The sequence below is a fragment of the Notolepis coatsorum genome, assembly GCF_963971535.1.
Source record: "Notolepis coatsorum genome assembly, chromosome: 3".
Classification (NCBI taxonomy): domain Eukaryota; kingdom Metazoa; phylum Chordata; class Actinopteri; order Aulopiformes; family Paralepididae; genus Notolepis; species Notolepis coatsorum.
The window spans coordinates 33,473,097-33,497,437 of NC_140167.1; the positions used below are offsets into that span (position 1 = coordinate 33,473,097).

A 24,341-nucleotide genomic window follows, 5' to 3' on the forward strand; every position below is an offset into this window, starting at 1 on the left:
ACACATTGACTTAACCCAGACAGTGCGTGTGGAGTGCCATTAGCCAAACTGATTGTACATGTGGGTGTGTATTGGCCTGTACATGTGGCCGACTGTGGTTCTGTTCCGTTAGTTGTTTTTGCGGACGGGGCCCTTTGTTGTGATGCCAAATGACCCGGCTCACACAAGGCTCATATAGGAAACAGCCGGGACCAGGCCCTGCTCTAGCCAAACATTTTCATTTCCTTTCAACAATTAGCCTGGGATGCTATATCCAGACACGCCTGCCCAAATAACTTTGCCACATTCCTCCAACCTGTAAGTCATTAATGGGTGCAGTAAATACCTTGCATTTCTTATGACTGCATAGCTAAGTAGTACCGCGGTACAAAAAGAATGATTACTGGGTTCTAACCGGAGTCTTGGTTCACTGCTCGGCTGAGCTTAAGATGTTAAGAAGGAACATCGGTTCTCACACCTTTGCGGGAGAGCAGTTACACCTGCAATCTGGTCAACTTAAGACTGCGCAGTACCATCTCTTGTTCAGCTAATTGGATGAATAGAAGCAAATCTATTGCCAAACGAAAAGACACTTCCTATCCAATTATCCATTGCTTAGAAAAACCTAAAAAGTTAACTGGGATACACATATGAAATGTAGTAGTCAATCATTCTGACAAAAAAAAAAAAAACAACAACAGGTATACCACCAGACAAACATGACAAGATGTCCTGTTTGTGGAAAACCACACGTTTCCCTACCAGAAATCCCCCCAACTCAAAAGGGCCTATTAAAACAGTGTTCAAAACAGCAAGTCTACAATTTAGAGGCGGCTCTCTTCCAAATGTGGTCCAGACAGCACAGGCCACAAGGCGGAAGCCCCCTCAAGAATCATCACCAGCAGCTGCAGGAAATAAAATCAGCTCTGGTTTGGGACATTGTCTCCCGCTAACAATACACTGGTAGAAGGGCACGTCCAGAAACAGCGGTTTCTATGGAGCCTAAAGAAAGCCTTTGAAAAGTATTTAAAGAAAGTATTTGGTAGTCTATCCCCAGGCATGTTCACACAGCCCTAGGGCTGTATAACGTTGTTCTTTAATGAACCAGTTAATCTGTACCCGCTGTGCCTAAAGACCTTCCCAAACGTCCCTGTAGCCAAGCAAACTAAGATAATTTAGGGTTAGGACGCAAACAGTTCTGGTGTTATGCTAAGGCTTTTCATGAATTAGAACATATCTGACCTGCACCGACTACACTGACCAATTGCACAGAGTTGCTTTGCTACTAGAGAGCTGAGACCTTTAAGGCCGACCAGAAGCACATTTCTTCCGACACCGTGTCCAGACAGACCCTACATACAGGCTGGCTGTGTGAACAAGCTGCTACCGTCAGCAGTGCAGTCACCTGGCCCCTAGGGACCCGTCTCCCACCACAGAAAGACAGACGAGATAGTGACGGGAGCCAAAGCACCGATCTCCAATCACTTACCACCACACAGGCTGAAAACAGATAGGGTTACAGGCAAGGTGGACTCAGCATCTTTTTAGGGACTGGTGTCTAATGTAGTCTACGTCCAAACAACACTCGGCCTATTGAAGAGGCCTGATCACACAGTGTCAGCGTGGTCCATGTTACATAAACCCAACAAATCTATAGATAAATAGAGATTTGTTGGAGATATATATATATATATTCAGATTCAGAGTGTTATTTGCCAGATGGAAGTAATATAAATCATAGTTTTCATACAAAAACATAAATCCAGTTCTACCATGGGCAAAAGGAGCAGGAAGAAGAATAAATCTTATAATTACCTGCCCCCTATTCCTGAACACAAGTAACACTTGATGGTCGGCATACAACCTAATACACAAAATAATAATTCACACAATATACAAAGAAACAAACAATTCACAGATTAAACAAGAAAAAAAGGAAAGAAAAGAAAATATCTCACTATTCAGATTTGATAATTTTTATAATTAATTTGACTATGGAGAGAATTCCACAATTTTACACCAATAACTGAAGGAGGCACATCTGTTTAATTGTGGTACGTGCAAACTGATGTTTAAAATTACATTTCCTCCTACTAAACTCACTTTCTAAATGAAAACGATTTTGTAACTGTTTCTTTTGTTGATCAAATCTTTTTTATTTTCCTTTTTTACATTAAACAAAACACAGCACATTACAGTCACCACAATAACAAACAAAACATCACGGACAGACACAGCAACAATAATAATAATAATAATAATAATAATAATAATAATAATAATAATAATAATAATAATAATAATAATAATAATAATAATAATAAAATTAAAATAAAAAAAACATACTGACAACACATAATAATTCAATGAAATAAAAAAAATAATAATAGATATAATACAAATTAATATACCAAGTAAGGAACAAGAAAAAGAAAAAAACTATTAACGTCACGGTGACCAAATGCGTCCAAATTTTTATAGGATTCTATCACATTTTCATAACAATAGCGAATATTACTTACCCTGCGCCGTTTTCATTGAGGTTTCTTACAAATTAACAATGTTTTATTTGTCCTATATATGCGGATAACATTTAAAATCTTAAATTGTACCATTTTGTTTCCCTTTAGACAACAAACATAATGCTAATGATGCACTTTTATTAAGATAATTTGTTTACCATTCGCGGTCACTGTACTCTGGTCCCATTAATAGTTTACCGCTGTTCAGATCGCGTCAAAGAATAGACGCGTCCCAGTGACCTGTGACCTGTGCTAAAGGTCTTGGGAAATGTATTCATGTTGTAGTTTTCAACATTTTCACCTTTAATTTTAAACCAATGCTGCCATCTACTGACAACAGAAAGTGTTGTGTATCGTCAACTTGAGAGGCTACCCTCGCACTTCCGTAAACACCGTCGCCCAAAACACATTCTAGAGATTCCCACTTTTTACTTAGAATGGGGCGTGACCAAATTTGGTCCCAGACAATAAGAGTGACTGAGATTGGTCTATGTTCCGTTACTATATAGTGAACATCTTGAGCCCCCTCCATCTCCAGACACGGCAGCCACGATCCCCAACCCCAGAGGACCCCGAGTCCGGCGCCCCAGCGAACCAAAGCATTGTACCTCTTTAACACCTCGACCCGCCGAGACCCCGAACCGCGGCCCCCCCCAGTTCGAGCCCACGACCATCAGACCCACAGCCAAAGGGGTGCAAAAACCCACCCGCACAGCAACAAGGCAAATTAGAGATTATAAAACTACAAAACTGTAAAATCAGGAGGTCTTGATGGTCCGGCTCACATGCAGTGAGCCGTGCAGTGATCCCACAACATATACATAATCAAATATACAAAACAAAAAGAAAAACAAGTGGACATGGGCACTCGCTTGCTCTCATCCCACCCCCCACCCGCCCCACTAACCCGAGGACCTCAACGTGAGTTACATACATAATATAATATACAATAATCGAGAGTTATATGCGCTCTTTTAGCTTTGCAACAGCAGCCACCCAGATCGCAATATTAGACTCATTAACCCCTATAACACGTGCAGTAGATATCTCCAGATAGATCACATCAAGATAAGTGAGAATCCATACCTTCGGGCATAGTTTGTCTGGGTGTATCCATCGTGAGGCAATACATTTTTTGGCGGCTGTGAGGCTGGCTAGAATCAGTCTTTTCACATGTGTAGAGGTCGGTAATTGAGAAACGTCATTCAATAGCAATACAGAAGGAGAAACGGGTATGGTCAGAGAGAAAATATCTGAGAGCTGAGAGGTAACATTTTCCCAGAATAGCTCAACAGGAGGACATTCCCAGTACATATGCATAAATGTTCCGGTGGCACCGTTTGGACATAAGGTACATCGAGAGTCAGGTCTGAGACCCATTAGATTTAATCGTCTAGGGGTCAGATAAGTTCTGTGAACAAAATTTAGATGAATCTGTTGGTGATCTGGGTTGCGTGAGCATAGCCGGACATTCTCCCAGACTGTATCCCAATCAAAATCAACATCCAACTCCGGGACATCCTTTCTCCAAATCGTATCCAGGGGGAGGTCCTTATATGAGGACATAAGTAAATGGCGATAAAAGTCAGAAACAAAGCCTCTCGATGTCTCCTTGTCATAAAAGAACATATCCGTTGGACAGATCCTGGAAAGAGCGGAGACCAGAGTTATCGAAGATATCCCCCAATGTGTGAATGCCTTTCTTTTCCCATCTAGGGTATCTAATAGGCTGTTGTCCAATAAGGAGTAGATTGTTATTAAATAGAGGGGAACGCGTGTGCCACCGATGGCGGTTAGTACACAATTTCTGGGTGTCCTGCCAAGTCTGGATCACATGTGTGATAAGAGGGCCAAATCGTAAATTGCATTGCTTAATTGATATGTTGGTATACACTATATCCTGAAGTCTATGTGGGGATACTATCTTCGGCTCCAATGGTCGCCAGGATACGGCTGCTTGAGAATCAAACCAGGTGATCAATGGTCTCAAAGAAAAAGCTTGAAAGTAATATTTGAAGTCTGGAAATGCTAATCCCTGCAGAGTTTACTCCTCTGGGCAGTGGATCTCTTTAAGCGTGGGCATTTGTTGTTCCAGACGAATTTATATGAGGCAGAGTGCAATTTCTGCCAGTAACCAACAGGAGGAGGTAACGGGAGCATGGAGCTGATAAAGTTAATTCTGGGTAAAATATTCATTTTAATTATTGACACACGGGCCTGTAATGAGTTTTTTAATTTGGACCATCTGTTGAAGTCATTCGTAATCCTGTCACCCAAGCTGGAGTAATTATACCTTACCGTCTGGCTAATAGTGGGGAATATTTCAATCCCAAGACATTTAAAGTGCTCCACCATAAGTATGTTTGCAGGGAGGATGGTAGCCTTCGCAGTCTCATTAAGTGGAAGGCAAATTTTGGCCAGTTGATCTTAAATCCAGATAAGACTGCCAAAATCATCTATTACGCTGAGAAGATGAGGTAGAGAGATGGCGGGATTCTGCATAAATAAGAGTACATCATCTGCGTATAAGCTGATATGGTGATGTGTGCCCTGAATTAAAACAGGAGATATAATCTGGGATTGCCTTATGTATTGAGCCAGAGGTTCGAGGGATAAGGCGAAAAGTCCAGGACTAAGAGGACAACCCTGTCTAGAAGAGCGCGAGACAGAGAAGAGTGGCGAGCAGAACTTCCCTGTTAAGATCATGGCCGAAGGCCCTGTGTAGAGAACTTTGATCATATGAATGAACCCCTCACCTAACCCCATCCTTCTAAGAACTGCCCACAAATAAGACCACTCCAATCTGTCAAAGGCCTTCATTGCGTCCAAGGACATGACAGCTGTAGGGACTGCGACATCTTTGCTGGCATCAATCACGTGCAGCAACCGTCTGATATTGTCAGTAACCAGACGGCCTCTTATAAAGCCAGTTTGATCAGGGTGAACTAGAGATGTCATATGCCTTTGAAGTCGGATGGCTAGAACCTTGGCATATAGCTTGAGATCGGCTCCGAGGAGACTTAAGGGCCTATAGCTGCCACATTCGGTGGGGTCCTTATCTTTCTTGAGTAAAACAGATATAAGTGCCATATTGACATCTCTGGAAAAATTGCCCTCTTCGACTGAGTGTAAAATCATTGAAAGTAATAAGGGACCGAGTACATCCCAGAAAGCAAGATGGAGGAATGCCGTCCCAACCAGGAGCCTTGCCCCGTTGCATATCAGCAATCACCTCTCTAAGCTCATCTAGTGTGATAGGTGCAGCTAACCGTTTAGCGTCATCTTCCGAGACCTGTGGTAAGTTGATTTGATTAAGAAAGTCCTCCAGCTTAGTATGATCAAAGACCACTTCTGACTTGTACAGGTTGGAATAAAAAGAGCTAAATGTATCATTAATCTTTTTGGGGTTGGTGGTTACCTCCCCCTGTTGGTTCTTAATGGAAGGGATATCAGCAAATTGTTCACTGGCTCGTATCTTCATAGCTAGTAGGTGGCTAGGCCTGGAGCCGTGAAAGTAGTAGTGCTGTCTTGTTCTGTGCATTTGCAATTCAGACTGTTGTCTTAAAATGGAGTTCATCTCTTTTTTCACCACCTTAATTTGAAGCTCCAGTCGGCTAGAGCAGTGGTTCCCAAATTCGGGGGTCGCGACCCAAAGGTGGGCCGCGAGCAGCCACGGGAGGGATGATAAAAAAATTCAGGCCACTGAACTTAGAAGCAGGCCAAGACAGTGTTTCTAGTTGTATTCTAAAATTCTATTCTATTGTATTCTAAAATGTGACTATATGGTTTTATATTAACTTAATAAATAAACAAAAACGAAAAATCTACTTATTTCAACGAACATTTTAAACTAAATAACAGATTATGCACATAAAACGCTGAAAACAACCGAAGCAACAATACAATTTTAATGAGGCTATTATTATTATCATTATTATTTTGCAACAAGTTAGCCCTCTCATAAATAGCACATATAAATGAATAACTAACTTTATAACTTAATAGGATTGAAGTGATATTTGGCTTAAAAAATCGGTCGCATGGCAAAAAAAAAAGAAAAAAAAGCTGGTCGATGTGCATTGGGCCGCGGCTCTCTGACGCCTTATTTTCTGGGTCCCGGCCTGAAAAGTTTGGGAACCCCTAGGCTAGAGTAGTTGTGCTGCATAGAGGACATCAACGTGGCATGAAGCTTTTCCAATTCCACCAACTTGGAGAGACGTTCCTTGCGGAGATTAGATGCAAAGAGAGTAGTGTTACTTCTAATAAAACCCTTAACGGAATCCCATCGAATTCTGGGGTCCTGTACCGAGCCAGCATTAAACTGCAGGAATTCAGCAGCGTTGAGTTAAAGCGCCATTTAGGGGCACGGGACATTATTTTACTGAGAGAACCCTTGAGAAGGATACCCTTGTGGTCTGAAAGTGCAATGGACATTAAGTCAACGTCAAAGCTATCGAAGAGACGCGGGGAAGAGAAAACATAATCAATTCTGGAAAAGGTCTTATGTCTCGAGGAGAAAAAAATAGTAATCTCTTGCGGATGGGTTGAGCGAACGCCACATATGGAAGCCGGTTTCTGATCAAAGGTTTCAGCGTGATTTGATTTATCAACCAATGGATCCTAAACTGCATTAAAATCAGCTCCCACTATAAACGAGTAATCAGGTAGTTTCAACATAGCTGCAGTGAGTACAGCATAAAAGTTAGCGTCATACAAATTAGGGGCGTATGCAGAGACCAGAGCAATCTTTCAGTTAGAGTATTCCATTTTAGCAATAGTAATTCGACCATCTGCATCAGACCACACATCTAACAGTTTAATATAAAAATTTCGCTTCGCTATTATGGCTACCCCACGGGACCAAAAAGAAGAAGAACTTATGTTATGGTCAAATCTATTTGCCAGTCTTGCATTATCAGCCATTAAAAGGTGCGTTTCACTCAGTAAAGCAAGGTCCACCTCCTTCCTTCTTAGCAACGTTAGTACACTTGTGCGTTTATGCGGAAAATTAAGACCCCCCTGTATTCCAGATCACGATATTTAAATTAGCCATAGTCTAACAGGGCTGCAGTATGACTGAATGTAATTTGTTTGGAGTAGAGCACTATAACAGATACATATCCACTCATTAAGGTCCTATTGAGAGTCGAATGAAAAGAACAAAAAGCAACGCACCTACCCCTTCCCACCCCCCTCCCCCCCATCAGATAACTTATCCGATATCGATCAAACATCAGTTGGCCGATATGACTGAGCATAACAACCACAACAACATTATGTAACTTAACCATACCAAACATTTGTAAGGTATATTATAACAATTTAGAAAAAGGAACCCACTTCGCTCAACAGAGAGAAGAAATCTATGCAGAGTTCAATGCAAAGTTCAATGTGCAGACGATAAAAAGCAGATACATTAAAACACAGCTCGTCTGAGTTAAACTTGAAAAAAGGCAATATTTAAACCCATCGATGAGATAATACAGCCGAGATAAACCTTGAGCATTACCGCTCTATTGGACCAAAAAGTTATGGTAGGCGCGTGGCAACGGTAGTGTTAGCTAGGAGAGTTGGATAACCAGCACGCCTTGAACTTAGCTTAATCAGGCTTAGGGCCTGTTATACCTTGATTTGCGTAGACAGCTCTGCCGAGAGGGGTCCATCCCCCTCGGCCGGCAGATACATTAAGACACATTCCGTCTGAGTGAAACTTGAAAAAAATCAATACGCATAAGAAATCTATGCGAAGAAATCTATGCAGAGTTCAATGCGAAGTTCAATGTGCAGACGATAAAAAGCAGATACATTAAAACACAGCTCATCTGAGTTAAACTTGAAAAAAGGCAATGTGCATACCCATCGATGAGATAATACAGCCGAGATAAACCTTGAGCATTACCGCTCTATTGGACCAAAAGGTTATGGTAGGCGCGTGGTAACGGTTGTGTTAGCTAGGAGAGTTGGATAACCAGCACGCCTTGAACTTAGCTTAGTCAGGCTCAGGGCCTGTTATACCTTGATTCACGTAGACAGCACTGCCGAGAGGGGTCCATCCCCCTCGGCCGGCAGATACGTTAAAACACAGTTTGTCTGAGGGAAACTTGAAAAAAGTCAATATGCATAAGAAATCTATGCGAAGTTCAATGCAGAGTTATGAATGAATGAATGAATGAATGAATGAATGAATGAATGAAAAAGTGTATTTCTTGGACATGTTATTCTTCTTATTTCTTCAAACAACTCAGTGTCTTGATCCGTCAGACCAAACAATCTTAACAACAAATTAAAAAAAAATCCTTAAAGGAAAAAAAACATTTAAAAAAGAAAGAAAAAAACAGGGTTTATAAACAAAAAAGCAATGTGTTTGGTTAACAGACATGTCCAAAAAAAGGAGTAGAGGGAAGCTTAGCTTATTGATCCCTACCCCCTTACATTTGTATTTGTTCTTCCATTAATTTTACTAGAATTTACATAATTTAGTATATTACAATAGAATATTATTTTTACTTATATTAAAAGTTTACAATAAAAAACATGATTCACTTGACAGCAGTGAATATAGTACATCACTACATACACAATATACCATAACTTAGTTTATCCTCACTGCTCATTTCTGTATTTTTCTAATGTGTATTCTTTTAGCTGCTTTTTAAATTGTGCCACATGTTTAATCATTTTGATGTATTCGGGTAAATTATTCCACAACTTCACTCCACACACCGATATGCACATGCTTTTCAGCGTGGTGTGTACCATTGGTTGTTTGAGATTCCCTCTCCCTCTTAAATTATATTCACCTTCCCTGTCTCTGAACCATTTTTTAATGTTGCCTGGGATTAGCTTGTATCTGGCTTTGTATACAATGAGGGCAGTTTTGTAATCCACTAGGTCCGTAAATTTCAATGCTTGTAGCTTTATAAATAAGTTATTGGTGTGTTCATAATATCCTACATTGTTGATTATTCTTATTGCTTTTTTTTGCATGGTGCATATTGGCTGTAGAGTGCTCTTGTAGGTATTACCCCACACCTCCGCACAGTAGCTCATATATGGTAGGAAGAGTGTACAGTACAGTGTATACAGTGTTTTTTGGTTTAGATAGAATGTGTCTTATCTTGCATAAAACACCAACACTCCGTGCCAATTTAATTTAGTTCAATGTGCAGACGATAAAAAGCAGATACGTTAGAACACATCCCGTCTGAGTGAAACTTGAAAAAAGTCGATATGTATACCCGTCGTTGAGATAATACAGCGGAGATATAACAAGCACACCTTGTACTTAGCTTAAACAGGCTCAGGGCCCGTTATACCCTGATTCACGTAGACAGCTCCGCCGAGGAGGGTCCATCCCCCTTGGCCGGGAAGGCCATCCAGGACCAGGCCTGTTACACCCCGATTCCCGCAGCCAGCTCCGCCGAGGGGGGTCCGTCCCCCTCGGCTAGGGAGGATACCATGCCGCTCCGTAGTAAGTGTAGCGCCTCAGTCGGCGAGGTGAAGAGGCGGTTGCATGTAACAACACCGTGGCCCATCTTGACGTTCAAGGTGGCTGGATAGAGTAGGAAAACTTCTATGCCCTTTTCACGAGCATAGTCCATAGCCTGAGAGAAGGCTCTGCGGCGTTTGGCGGTGTAATCGCTGAAGTCCGCGGCGAATCTGAGTGGATGGTTATCCACGGTTGGAGGATGTTTCCTGGCCTCTCGCAGAAGAGACTGGCGTGCAGTGAAACGCAGGCAGCAGAATATGAAGGCGCGGGGACATTCACCCTTCTCCGGGGGACCTCTTCTGAAAATTCTGTGGGCACGCTCAATCTCCGGAGGGGCGATGGACGGGAACCACTTGGGAATCATCCTTTCTAGATATTGAATTGGCGCATCACCCTCGACGCTTTCGAGCAAGCCGTAGACTCGGATATTGCACCTCCTATTTCGGTCCTCTAGGTCGGCCACGGTTCATAAATAAGTATCTTGTCTGTAAAAGTTGAGATATCGGTGGAGTTGGACTAAAAAATTTTCTTGACCGTGGTCATCTCATCTTCCATTCCCGAGAGCCGTGTGGTCACGTTTGCTAGCTCTGCTTGGAATGAGTCCAATCTGTTAGCTAGCTTCAGCGTGCTAGCTTCAAGTTCCTCGCGGAATATAGTTCTGATCAAATCTGTCTGCCTCATTTAACGTTCCTGTCGGGTTTGATATTTGTTTGGTCATCCTTACGATGTGCGCTATAAGCGTATGGTATGAAATTAACGTAGTTATAATGAATAATGTGAAGTGGTCGCTGAGCTTGAAAAAATCAAGCAGCCATCCGACCTGAGCGGAAACCGGAAGCCCATAATAACACTGTTTGAAACTTAACCATGTCTTCAAGTTTAATTATTCTAGATTTAATAAATAATCTGTTTGTAAAAATGGTTTTATATTAGTATCATAAGTATTCCACCATATAGGGCGGCTACGTGGTGCAGTGGGCAAGGCGCTCACCACGAATGCTGGAGACGCTGGGTTCGCCTGTTCGAGCCCAGTGCTCCACATTGCTTTCAGTTTAGCTGGTCGTCCGTACTAATACACATTGGCAGTATTAGGGGGTGGGAAACTGATGGGTGGGGATCGGGCGTTGTGGACAGCGACTCCTACAGGTCGGTTGGTGCGCCTGCACAGTAGAATCAGGAAGCGATGGGGGCGGCGACCCCTCCAAAGCGCAGACCCCTGACTAGGGATGGGAATCGAAAACCGGCTCCCACCGGTTCCTAATTGTCTGATGCCTGGAATCGCGTGCCTCCCGTGACTTTCGATTCCCTTATCGCTGCCAGGTTTTCCCGACCGTTGCGCATTTCAAAACAATAACGTTAGCGTTAGCATGTAGCCATGGCAGACAGTATTTGATTCCTTAAGGGCTCGAAATTGCCTGGGTTTTGGTCATATGCTCCCGAAATGCTCCCGCTGTTTGGCTGCTTCTATGTGCAGTGAAAACTACTCTAATGCTTTAGAACCTAGTCATTGATTTAGTTCAGGATAACCTAAGATTAGCCACGGAGCTAGCGCTAGCTAACGTGAGCTAACGTGAGCTAATCAAGCTCACAGAGAGAGATAAACAGCTGACAGCAGGTAGTACAGGTACAAATACAATAAAACAAGGGGTGGGGGCTGTTGTGTAAACCTTGTACTCTTTAGTTCACATATAATAAGAGACGGAGGGTTGACTGTGTTTACTAGTAGGTACCATGCAACATACAAACAGGTCTGTGTAGCAACACGAGCCCATAGCTTACAGGACAGGGGCCCGGGGAGGGAGCTCTGTGTGTGTGTGTGTGTGTGTGTGTGTGTGTGTGTGTGTGTGTGTGTGTGTGAGAGAGACAGAGAAGTCAGAGGAATAACGACCTGTTGAATGCAACTACGGTTCAATAGATTAAATTAGTTTAAGATATTGAACTGTAGTTACATTCAACAGGTCGTTATTCAATAGATTAAATTAGTTTAAGAATAAAAAAATAAATACATTTTAAGAGAATCTCAAATACATTATTTTATTTAAATGTAGGCTATAGTTAATGTTTTATTTTCTACAGTTTTTGTATTTTTCTGACATGGGGGCTCAACAATAAATGACAATCAGAAATGTCAAGTTGCATGTTGTTATTCTAACCAGCTTAGTTCTGTTGCATTTCCAATTTATTTATTTAAATTATAAATTTATCAGGAATCGATAAGGGAAGCGATAAAGAATCGAATCGATAAGCAGAATCGATAATGGAATCGTATCGATAAAATCCTATCAATTCCCATCCCTACCCCTGACGCTGAAAGATCGCGCCGCGCAGGTGAAAAGATGCGACTGCTGTTACCTCGAGTATCGGAGGGGACTCGTGCTATGTATGACTTAGTCCACATTGCAGCCGGCTTGTGGGAGGCAAGAAACAGCGTTCGAGACAGGGGAGGGTTGAATTGGACGATACGAAATTGGGATGGGAGAAAAATAGAAAAATGGGAGAAAAAGTGGATACAAAAAAAAAGTATTCCACCATACTTCAACACAATAACTAAGATAATGTGAGATGAGTGAACAGTAGAGTGTTCTCGTTGCCTCATACTCCAACACATCCTTTACTTTATTCATAACAAAAATACTCTTGGATTTTTTTTTTTAACATGTGCTATGTGAGATTTTCATGTTAGTTTATCATCCATAATTACACCAAGAAAACGAAATTAATATCAACTCCATCTATGGACAATACTATATTTTCATCTTGTTTTCGATTGCCAAAAATCATAAATGTAGTTTTTTTTTCAGATTCAGTGATAGCTTATTTACATCAAACAATTTTTTTTAGCTTTGTCATTTCATACACAATATATTCAGCTAGTTCCTTTAAATTATTTCCAGAAAAATTGAATTGGTATCATCAGCAAACAAGACAAACTGTAATAGTTTTGAAACATCACAATCATTAATATATAAAAGAAAGAGTTTAGGCCCCAAAACCGAACCTTGCGGTACCCCACATGCAATTTTCACGAGCTCAGATTTGACATCTACCAACTGTACATATTGTTGCCTATTGTGGAGATAACTACTCAACCAATCAAGAACCATTCCCCTCATACCATATTGAAGGATCTCGATGGTTTTTCAATGTATATAATGTATATATTGGGGGAGATGACAGCAGCTAAAGGTGTCAGGTCAGAGAGGTAGATGTGCATGGTGGTAGAGGCGGTCAGAGAGAGAGGCAATGTATTTAGCAGCAGACTAAGATAGAGCCCAGTGCATGCCGAGGTCGTTTCAGCACATAACAACTGATAGGACTGCGAGCAGGCAGAATGGAGAGATAGAAAAGTGGGTGACATCCATAGAACAGACGTCTAGTGTGTGTTTAAAGGTGAACAGCAGTTGCCATGACAACGCGTCACATGGCCACAAGAAGAGGGGCGGGGCCTGTCATTGCTATGCCGAGATGATAATGATGATGATGAATATTGTAAATGTGAGTTTCCTTCCGGGTGTAAGTTAGATCTAGACACGAAGCTGATGCGAGCAGACGTGAATCAGAGACTTTCATCCCTCCCTCACCCTCGCCGGTGGGGGAGGGGAGATGACACATCATCATTAGCTTCGGCTAACGGGAGAAGGGTTCTGGCTAACGATAAGGCCTCAGCCACCATTGGACTAAACAGCAGAAGAGACGATAGAATAATTAATTTAGTGCTCCATCAAAGACTTTTCAAGGACAATACAAAATGGGTAACATCTGAGGCTTTTATGTATGTAAAAAAAAAACTATTCCAAGAAAGGTACTACGCTGTCCAGTGTCGAATACTTATGGTTACGGATTGCATTAAAGGGGAATGACAGATTGTACAGCCAGTATGAGAAGAGAAATAAACACAACGCAGAAACTACACAACGACGCAGAGGTGATACTGGCTGATTGATCCAAATCTAACAATATGAGCGTAATTTAGAAATTAAAATATTATGATCTCTAAGGTATCAAATGCCTTTTTTTAAATCAATAAACACCCCTATTGTTAATTTATTTTTTTATCTGTTGCTGTTATTTATTCAATAATATTCATTAAGGCAGTCGCTGTTGACCTGTTTTGCCTAAAGCCATACTGGCTTTCGCTCAGCAGTTTGTTCTTTTCCACAAAAACATCTAACTTATGCGGAAAAAGTTTTTCAAGCACTTTCGATAACTGTGAGAGCAATGACACCGGTCTATAGTTTAGTGAAGCTGTGCTTATTTCCTACTTTGAAAAGTGGGATAACTTTTGCTACCCTATGTATAAACAATAAGACAATAGAACTAGTTGATTGACAAATGTTTCGGTCTCAAATATATGTTCCACAATCCCTCTACTGAAGGCTCCTGCTGATCCTGGGCCTCATCGCACACACAGATCCAGGACCAGCTTCCCCTGAACCACACACTGTGGACATTCTAAATGAGCTGCAGATTCAGTGTCTAAACTCCAATGCCATTATACCAACAGCTAACAAACAAGTATGTAAACATCTAGGGGAACCCCATACCCTTCATCTTATTTCAACAGCACAGTGTGGGCTAGCCAGGAGATTGCATAACTTGTGAAATGTGCCTAAAGGGGGGTAGACGGGAGGGTAGAGAAGGTCAAACGTTAAAAAAGCTAGAGTCTGACTTCCGTTTCAGGATTTGGCCCACGCGGTCCATCAAACTAGTTACTTCCACGGAAACATGCTCACGCAATCACCACGGTAACCACCGGTCCTCACCAAAGCTACCAGGGAATTACAGTACACAGAGACAATGAGACACTGTATTGTGGATTACAATGTACACAGACATTAGGCTGGGGAGGCTTTAGAACACTATTTAAGATAAATAGAACTAGTTGATTGACAAATGTTGCAGTCTCGCACATGTTACCACAATCCCTCTACTGAAGGCTCATGTTGATCATGTTTAGTACTCCTTCCGCCCCCAAGCATGGATCATCATGACAAAGGCGGTGTAATCACACACACAGACAGAGAAGCCCCTCTACTGAAGGCTCAGGTTGATCATTTTTAGTACTCCTTCCTCCTCAAGCTTGGATCATCATGACAAAGGCAATGTAAACACACACACACACACACACACACACACACACACACACACACACACACACACACACACACACACACACACACACACACACACACACACACACACACACACACACACACACACACACACACACACACACACACACACACACACACACACACACACACACACACACACACACACACACACACACACACACACACACACACACACACACACACACACACACACAGCAGTGGTAAGAGCAGGCAACTGCACCTCCTCATCCATCACGCTCAACATAGGGGCCCCCCAGGGCTGTGTTCTGAGCCCCCTCCTCTACTCCCTGTACACACATGACTGCGTGGCACAGCGGAACAACAACACAATCATCAAATTTGCTGATGACACAGTAGTGGTGGGCCTGATCTCTGCCAACGACGAGAGGGCCTACCTGGAAGAGGTAGAGAATCTGTCACAGTGGTGTCAGGAGAACTGCCTCTCCCTGAACGTCCGCAAAACAAAAGAGATGATTGTGGACTTCAGGAGGTCGGGGGTCAAGGACTACAGCCCCCTCAGCATCGACGGGGCACCAGTTGAGAGAGTCAACAGTTTCAAGTACCTCGGAGCCCACATATCCGAGGACTTGACATGGACCACACACATTGACAGTGTTGTGAAGAAGGCACGACAACGCCTCTACTTCCTCAGGCGCCTAAGGAAGTTCCAAGTCAGTCAGAAGATCCTTAGGAACTTCTACTCATGTACAATAGAGAGCATCCTGACTGGCAACATCACCTCCTGGTTTGGGAATAGCACTGCACAAGACCGTAGCAGACTACAAAGAGTGACACGTTCAGCCGAACGCACAATTGGAGGGGGGCTTCCCACCCTCCAGAACATTTACAACAAGCGGTGCAGGGGGAAGGCTAAGAGAATCATCAAGGACTCCAGCCACCCGAACAACTGCCTCTTTGAACTGCTGCGGTCAGGCAAGCGATACCGGAGTCTTAAGGCGAGCACAGAAAGACTCAGAAGAAGCTTCTATCCCCAGGCCATCAGGCTGCTAAACGAACAATAAACACTATGCAACAACCATCAAATGCACACAGCACACACACCCACACGCACACACTCACTTAAACAAACAACACACTGCAGCACCCACTCCCCACACTTTAGATCACACAAACACTTTATATTTATTGATAAAGGATTTGCACTACAACTCGTACACCTACTGTAAATTGTACCTAAATTGCACCTCATCCCATTTCTGCCTTGCACTATATAGTATTGTATATTAGTACACTGCATAGTATATTGTATATTATATGGTAACTCAGTTACGTCTATTCTGCATCGAACATTGTACATATGTCTATACTGAACACTGTGACCTCATTTTTTTTACTTCTAATTTACATGCTATACTATGTTATTTTATTTCATACTTATCTTGTCTTGCACAGTCTCTGGAGCGTAACAGTAAGAAGCATTTTGTATAAAAGTATTCTGTACTTCTGTATGACAACTATTAAAGAAACTTGAAACTTGAGAGAGAGAGAGAGAGATATGGAGACACAGAGACGGAGACACAGGGAGACAGAGAGAGAGTGTGAGAGAGAGATGACCCATAGCACACCGGAGTATGATTTCCTCTACGGTGTCCAATAGCACTAGCCAAGGCTATATCCATTACTCATGTCCATCATCTCCAAAAGTTTCTGTGATTCTTTTAACATATATCATTGCTGACAAGAGATGAATAGTCGGCTGGACGACTATCAAATAAACCGATAACTCATTCAATGTTGCGTATGTACAAGAGATGAATATTCAGCTGGACAATAGTATCAAATAAACCGATGGCTCATTCGTTCTTGCATAAACATGTAGTTAGCCTTGGCCCGCTGCATGTCCACCACTGGCCTTGCTGTAACATCTACCATACCAGAGTGTTGTGGAAAACCTTTCACAGTCTTCGTAGCTTTTTAACCTCTGCTATAGTCCTGCCCTGGCATATCACTGTTATTTATACCAGGGAGGTGGATCATTTCCATCAGTGGAATTCTCTTGCTAATCCCCAATTATATACAACCACAGTAGACCGTCAGGCCCCCGGCTCTTCTCCCTCTCCAGGCTGACGTCGTGGAGGCCAGCCAGAAGGCCGTCTCGGTATAGGAAAAGGTACGAGCCTTTCTCCCCTCTCCACTGCCCATAAATCACTCTGTATCAGTCCCGGCCCATCAAACACTCACCCACCTCCTACATGGTGCGGCAGAACACAATGCTGACAGGCAGAAACTTCAGCCAGGACTTATGGTTGGAGGAGATGGGAGCTTTAACCCTTGTTCAGGGTAGGGGAAATGAAAGGGCAGCGTTATTATGTCTCCGGTGTGGCATGATCTAAGAATGTTGTGGGCTGGGAGCATGGAATTATAGAAAACGTGGGGAGTGGGTTGATACTGTTGGGTTATATTGTGGATTTATTTTCTACTGACTCGACATGAGAATGGCAAAGTTCAGCTTCGAGCAAAAAGAAGACTACTGTATGTTTTGAGTCGTCCAAAACGGATGAGACCACCACGGACGAGATCCAAATTTTAGTCACTCGTTCTCCCCATCTTTCATAAAACACACAGAACATAATTGTCCAACCCGTTTATGACACATCCCGACATTCCAGAGCAGGATTTTGGGTCTGTAGGTGTGGAGGAGCGCCGGCGGTACCCCTGCAAGCCGACTCCACACATGGAATTCCGAGCGGAGCCTTCGTCGTAAAACGGGCTTCAGGCTAAAGGCCCTGCCTGGACCTGACATTAAGGGCCATTTAAAATCAAGACACTGTCTGATTTGCCACGGTGATGAATGCCTAACCCGGGCCAGCCTTTCTGTGAAACACTAAACTCCCCTGAGCAGCAAATGAGCTCTGACTGTTCCTTTTTATTTGATACTATTTCATTCAGTAGCGTCCCGGCCTCGCTGTCCGGCCCAATTACGCAGCACTTAAAGGGATCTTTACGTGTGCTGTCCCTGGCCCTCGCGGGGCAGGAATGGGCCTCCTGGTAGTGCCGCTTCATGGAGCCCCGAGGGAGCTTCCAGGACATTACAAGTGCACGACAGCTTCGTAAGGAACACACAAACGCCACTTTTGAGAAAGGAAGTCATCGACACTAACTTAAAAAAAAATAGCATAATTAGCTGTGTTTCTTTCTAAATAACATTCTTAAAGTATCTGGACCTAAAGTTCCTTTAGGTCCAGATTCCAACCCAGAATCGGATCGACGAGATCGAAGTACAATAAATCGACAATTAGTCAAGCTTGACCACATTGCTAAACCCACATATCAACAAGCAGACTGACTGTGGTAGAAGTGAGACTACAAGTTATCCATGGGAGTGGGGAGTTGATCTCTGTGTTCTACAGTAGGCTCAGATCCCTCTGGCCTCCCACTCATCATTCTCCCCCTGAGAGGAGCACAGAGAGAGGTCATCACCCTCTCCCCAAACAGGAAGCCCCATCAAAAGGAGATCATGTTTCTGCACAAGCCAGCGAGGGAGAGGGCAGCCAGGCGGACGAGGAGTCTGACCCGCTCCTGAGCATCGCCTCCGACTAGACACTGCGCACAAGCACGCACGTGCGCACACACACACACACACACACAGTCGTGTGAATACACGTGGTGCGCCGTGCTCGCACATGCATGAGCACATACACACTGCTAGTGGCTGCTACGTGGAGGGGGTTAAGTAGGGAGAGATGTAAGTGTGACATGGGTGCTACCAGAGTCTCCTGACCCTTGACCAGTGGCTGGGGGCCATGACATCGCGTGGAACCGCCGGCTCCACCGCCGCACAGGGCCCGCGGCAGGGAGCTCGTCTCACTACGTGCAACACAGCCTCACCACCAGCCCGCTTCACCTCAAAGCCGCGGACACCGAGGTGTGCGATTCTATGTGCAAGCACTAGGCGCTAGCCGCTCAGCGGCAGACACCGTTCTGGATGTGGATGGAAGTGATCTGTGCTAGTGAGCTATATAATTAAGACCAGTTGCTTTTCTTTAGGCTGGTTTATAATAGCCAGGCATAAATATTTATTCCTGGCGGCTGGCGGGGAGGATGAAAATGGTCATAAGGTGGGGCCTCGCCAAACACCCGCCATCCAACGCGCGCCCCGCACTGCCAATACCCCTGAGCACCGCCGCGCCAGACTTTGCTGTGGTGCAGATCAAATACGAGGGCCCTTATGTTGCATTTATTGTCTTCAAGTCTTCCATTTTTCCTAATAAATGAGTGACAGCTTGAGGTGGGTCTGGGCCGCTTTAGTAGACTCTTTGTATTTCTCCCCCGGGTCAGAGAGGAGAGGGCTTTAACAGCGATCTGAAAAAACGGGAGGGGAGAGTCACAGAGCATATCTAATTGCTTTCATATGCCGTATTATTGGTTGATTTAAATAACGACAGACACCGAGGGCGCTGGGGGGCATCGCCTTTAACCCCCGCGTGGCCTCGGCCAAGACTGACTGCCTGACTGGCCGGGTTATTGACTGGCTGGGTTGGCGGACGGCGCCCGTGAGAGTTTAGCCCCTGACACCATCGGCCTGAACACACTGAAAAACAGCTCCGTCTACATTACCCACCGGTCGCCATTTTGATGCTTCGTCAACACGCTGGAATTTGCCCTTTGGAATTGCTGTTTGCTTTAAGTGCTCAGAGACAGATTATGAATGAAGATGCTGCTTCAGCTGACCGTGCTTTCGGGGGAAGAGGTTGAGGGGTGCGTGATGACACGGCCGTTAAGGCATGACACCACGTCTGGAAACTGGGAAAAGCTGCCCCAGGCCATCCCCGGCTCTGAAATACACCCACAAACCTCACTGGACAGTGCAGGGAAGAAATACTGAAAGCACATTTGCATTCAAACGGCTTTGGTGAGAGAGGACAGCGTATATAAATCACCCCGGGTTTATAATGAAACAAAGATGACCTTAAGTTCTAAAGATGCCTTTTGGAGAAGACATCCGTGTACTGTACAGTTTAACCTTCATGCTGGAATTAAGTGTGGTGACCAGGGTTAAGCGTCAATTAATTTCAATCCCATCCACTCAAAATGTAAAAAGAACCGCAGGTCATGGTTGAGAACAGAGTTTTCATTCTCAGTTATGTCTCAAGAGGCTGAATATGATTCTCGTGCCAAAAGCAGTTTTTCCCTCCTCCCCCCCCCCCCCCCCCCCCCCCCCCCCAGGAAGAAAACCCACTTCCTGTTCCTGACTGACTTGAAAATGACTCGATGCCGACACTCGTGGTCATGGTGATAAGATAAAAAGAGACAAAGCGACATGTCTCACCAGTCAGGTCTCTCTTCAGCTTCCTCATGTCCTTGTTGAGGTCATCAAACTTGACCTGGGAGGCCAGGAAGAAGTCCTGAGGCTCGGGCAGAGGGAACACACTTCTTCCGTCCCTCCATGCTAGGAAAAAAATAACCAAAACACATACGACTCAGAATCCATTCCATCACGACACGTCAAAGTGTTTAAATATGGCCAACTTGATTGTACCGTACCTCGTCTAGATTTCGTAGATAGTACGACACCACGTAGTCCACCAGGCTCATCCTATTGTCCTGAGGGATAAGTGATCAATGATGAAGAAACACACACATCATACTACATGTTGATGATACACTTCAGCATTCAGAACAGAAACACGCCACATTTGATCAACTTAGTAACAGGTGCTGCCGGAATGAGTAGAGTTGGACACTGGAAGCTTGTGATGCAACACATTCATTCACACCACGAATAAACAAAAAGACGTAACGAGTGCACTGCTCCTCACCAGACTCTCACTCATTAGCATTCTAATTCTTGTGTTTGAATGTTAGCAGTGCAGGTGAATGCCGAGAGCGGTGTGTCGTTGTGGGTTACCCTGCTCTTGACGTCCTTCAGCTTAGGGAGGATCTCCAGCCCAAAGCCATCAGCCTGGCCTCTGGTCCTGTTGCCTCCATTCATGTAGTTCCCAAAGGCCAGGACCAGACCCATCACTTCCTTCACACTGCTGCACTCCAGGAGCCCCTGACACACACACACACACACACACACACACACACACAATACACATACACACACACACGCACACACCCTCTCTGGATTAGGTTAAGCTCTAGATACAGATAGTATGATGATATACTTATTTTCTTAATGCAGAGTGTAATGAAGGCGGCGGGTCTTACTCTGGAGACGTTGGAGACCATCTCCACCTTGCGCCGGATGGACACGATGCTGTCCAGGAAGAGCGCCTGGAAGATGATACAGTGGGACCGGCCAGAGAAGTCCGGAATCTGGGAGAGCTCGTAAAGGAACCTGGAAAGCAGGCGGAGGAGGAGAGGGAGGAGGTTGAGGAGGAGCGAGGGGGTGTGATGTGTTATGACAGGATTAAACAAAATGTCCGACAGGAAGTTCTATTTTGGGTGCATTGGCAGGCTGAGTCAGTGTTGGTGTTCACAGGTCAGCAGGCAGCCAATAGTCATGAGTCGTGCTGCTCGGCTGGGTCTGGAGAGGTCTTGGGGGGGGGGGTTGGGGATCGGCGCGCTGGTGATTGATCAAAGGTAGCTCGGGCCTGATGCGGGACGACTCGTGTAAACAGGGCCGTGTCGGGAGGGCAGCGGAGGGGTAACATCCTGTGCGATTAGGGCCCCCGGTGACGGAGGCTGACACAGAGTAGGGATGACTCGAGGAGCCGCAGTTGACAGCTCTGGTCAAACATGGAGAACGGCAGGCCGGGCTAAGCCGCGCCGGGGCTCGTTAACCCGGGCCGCAGCGCTTAACCCGACAGGATGGGAACCATGGGAACCCTGCGTCCACTGTGCTGTACACGCATTCACGCATGCATGCACACACACACTAGCATATCGCCGCCGTTGGATGAAAACCACTTATCTCCGGTTTGGGGAATGAATACATTTTTTTTTTTTATTTTATACATGATTCTCTTAAAGGAAAACTCCACATTTTGGGAAATTAGCTTATGGCATCTACCCTGGAGTTAGACAAAAAGATACATACCCTTTTTCTTCTCTGTGCATGCAGTAGGAGTAGGAAGACATGCACCGTTAGCCTAGCTTAGCGTCAGTCACTGGAAGTAGGTTCCTCCATTAGCCTAGTTCCAAACGTTTTCCTACTCCTACTGCATGCACAGAGAAGAAAAGGTATGCATCTTCTTGTCTAACTCCAGGGTTCCCAAAATGTTGGTGTTAAGATGCATACGTTTTTCTTCTCTGTGCATGCAGTAGGAGTAGGAAGACGCGCACCGTTAGCCTAGCTTAGCGTCAGTCACTGGAAGTAGGTTCCTCCATTAGCCTAGTTCCCAACGTCTTCTTACTCCTACTGCATGCACAGAGAAGAAAAAGGTATGCATCTTCTTGTCTAACTCCATGTAATGTAATGTAAACTCCAGGGTAGATGGCAAATAAGCTAATTTCCCAAAATGTTGGAGTGTTCCTTTAACGTGTGAGCGTAGTTTCATGACCCTAGGACCCTAGTAAAACACATTGAAAACCAAATGTATGATTGACTGTAAATATAGCATGGCTGTCAATCAGAAAATTAGGCTGCTTTTCGGGATTCCTGAAAAGTTAACTCTTGGGAGATAAGTGGTTTTCATCAGACAGCGACGATAAATGGGCATTCATACATAGTCTAACGTATCAAGATAATCCTTCTATGTTTCTGTATGTTTCCCTCTTCCATAGATGAAGGGAAGGAAGTCTGAGAATATTCCTCAGCCAACAAAACAAGAGAGAGCAGAGAATGGAAGAAGCAAAACCCGACTACGAACAAATATTTACCACCAAAAAAACACAGTGGAACACGGCTTATTTGACTTTGTGAGGAGGTAAATATACTACGACATCTCTAAATGTTGTGTATTTAGATAATAATGGTTTGGCTGTTAAGTGCAATTAAATCAATCAGTCTGTCGAGAGATGATGGTACGAGAACCTCAAACAAGAAAGGCTTTGTTTTCGTCAGACACAATAAACTGATACTTGAGCGGCTTTATGTTCCGTTCCGTTATAGAAAATCATCTCAGCTGGATTCTAACTAGACCACAGTTTTTGAACACATCATCTATGCCAAGTACAAATACTGACTCGTGTACATTCAACAGCTCAAAGTAGGATGGCTGGTCTAGAACCACTGAAACGATAAAGATGTAAAACTGACCCTAGTTCAGCAGTCCGACTGATGCAATGATTTTTGCGTTTGATCAGTGTCAATTATTACAGAGGTCAATTCAAATCTAATGTCACTAATGTTTTTAGTGGTTGTGTTAAATATAGATATCTCTAGTAAGTACCCCTCGTTCTCGCTTGTCAAATGGTAGCTGTGACCAAGGGCAACATTAAAGTTTATTTGACAACAGATGTCTGTAGTTACTCAACATAAATTATTCATACAGACCTCTGTGGACTCCCGAATTCTAAAACAAACTCTTGTACATGTGGCTCTAAATTATAATTTTGACAAAGGCACCATTGAGGAATATATGATCACAAAAATGTTATGACTCGACATAAATTGTAGAGTAGACCCCAAAATACAATTGGAAAAGACACATTAAATCGCACAATGATGATGTACAGGGTTTTTGTATATAAGTGTTTCTCTTGCTCTCCGAGCTAACTCGACTGTGCCGACGTATCTTTGTGTGGCAATTTCATTATGAGCGGGATAAACGTTGCTACCAGCCAGACCCAAATCAAGATAAATCTGTCCAAATGTCTATGATGATGGATTCACTTTCAAGGACATTACAATGTGTTACAATGCATTTAAAATGTAATAGAAAATGAGGTTTCGCCTGGTCTCTGTATGGATTTGACAGTCTGAGGTGTTATTTAGGAGACCCAAGTGACGTGGCTACTTCGTGCCGGTTAGCCAGGGTTTGAGGTAACAAGCCTAAACAAGGCGTTCAGAATGATTGCTCTTGGCGATGTCACAAGGGGGACACACAAGCAATGAATTAGCTTTAGTTAATCAATTAGCTGTGCTCCTTGGAGCCAGGAACTCAAGACTGCATACTGTACTGCCCGATTTGTACGCCGTTTTTCCCCACTCATGGGTGTGGGTCAACCAAATCAAAGTATTGATTGGAGAGTTCTCTGTGGTTACTTACTGTTCAGGTTTGTCCAGCAGCTTGACCTCGTCCTCTTTGGAAGTCTCATAATGTTTCTTTATCCTCCCCATCTCGTCACTGGTGGCCCTCTGAAATG

General features: G+C 43.9%; 1 protein-coding gene across 1 annotated transcript in view; it reads right to left on the bottom strand.

The window, feature by feature from the left end:
* The window catches only part of LOC311225608 (formin-like), an 86,611-nt gene that overhangs the window by 30,336 nt on the left and 31,934 nt on the right, over positions 1-24,341 (bottom strand). The window contains 6 exon segments of the mRNA XM_084310989.1: positions 20,416-20,520; positions 20,523-20,535; positions 20,631-20,690; positions 20,995-21,141; positions 21,300-21,429; positions 24,245-24,333. Coding sequence (XP_084167115.1) covers positions 20,416-20,520; positions 20,523-20,535; positions 20,631-20,690; positions 20,995-21,141; positions 21,300-21,429; positions 24,245-24,333 — 544 coding nt within the window.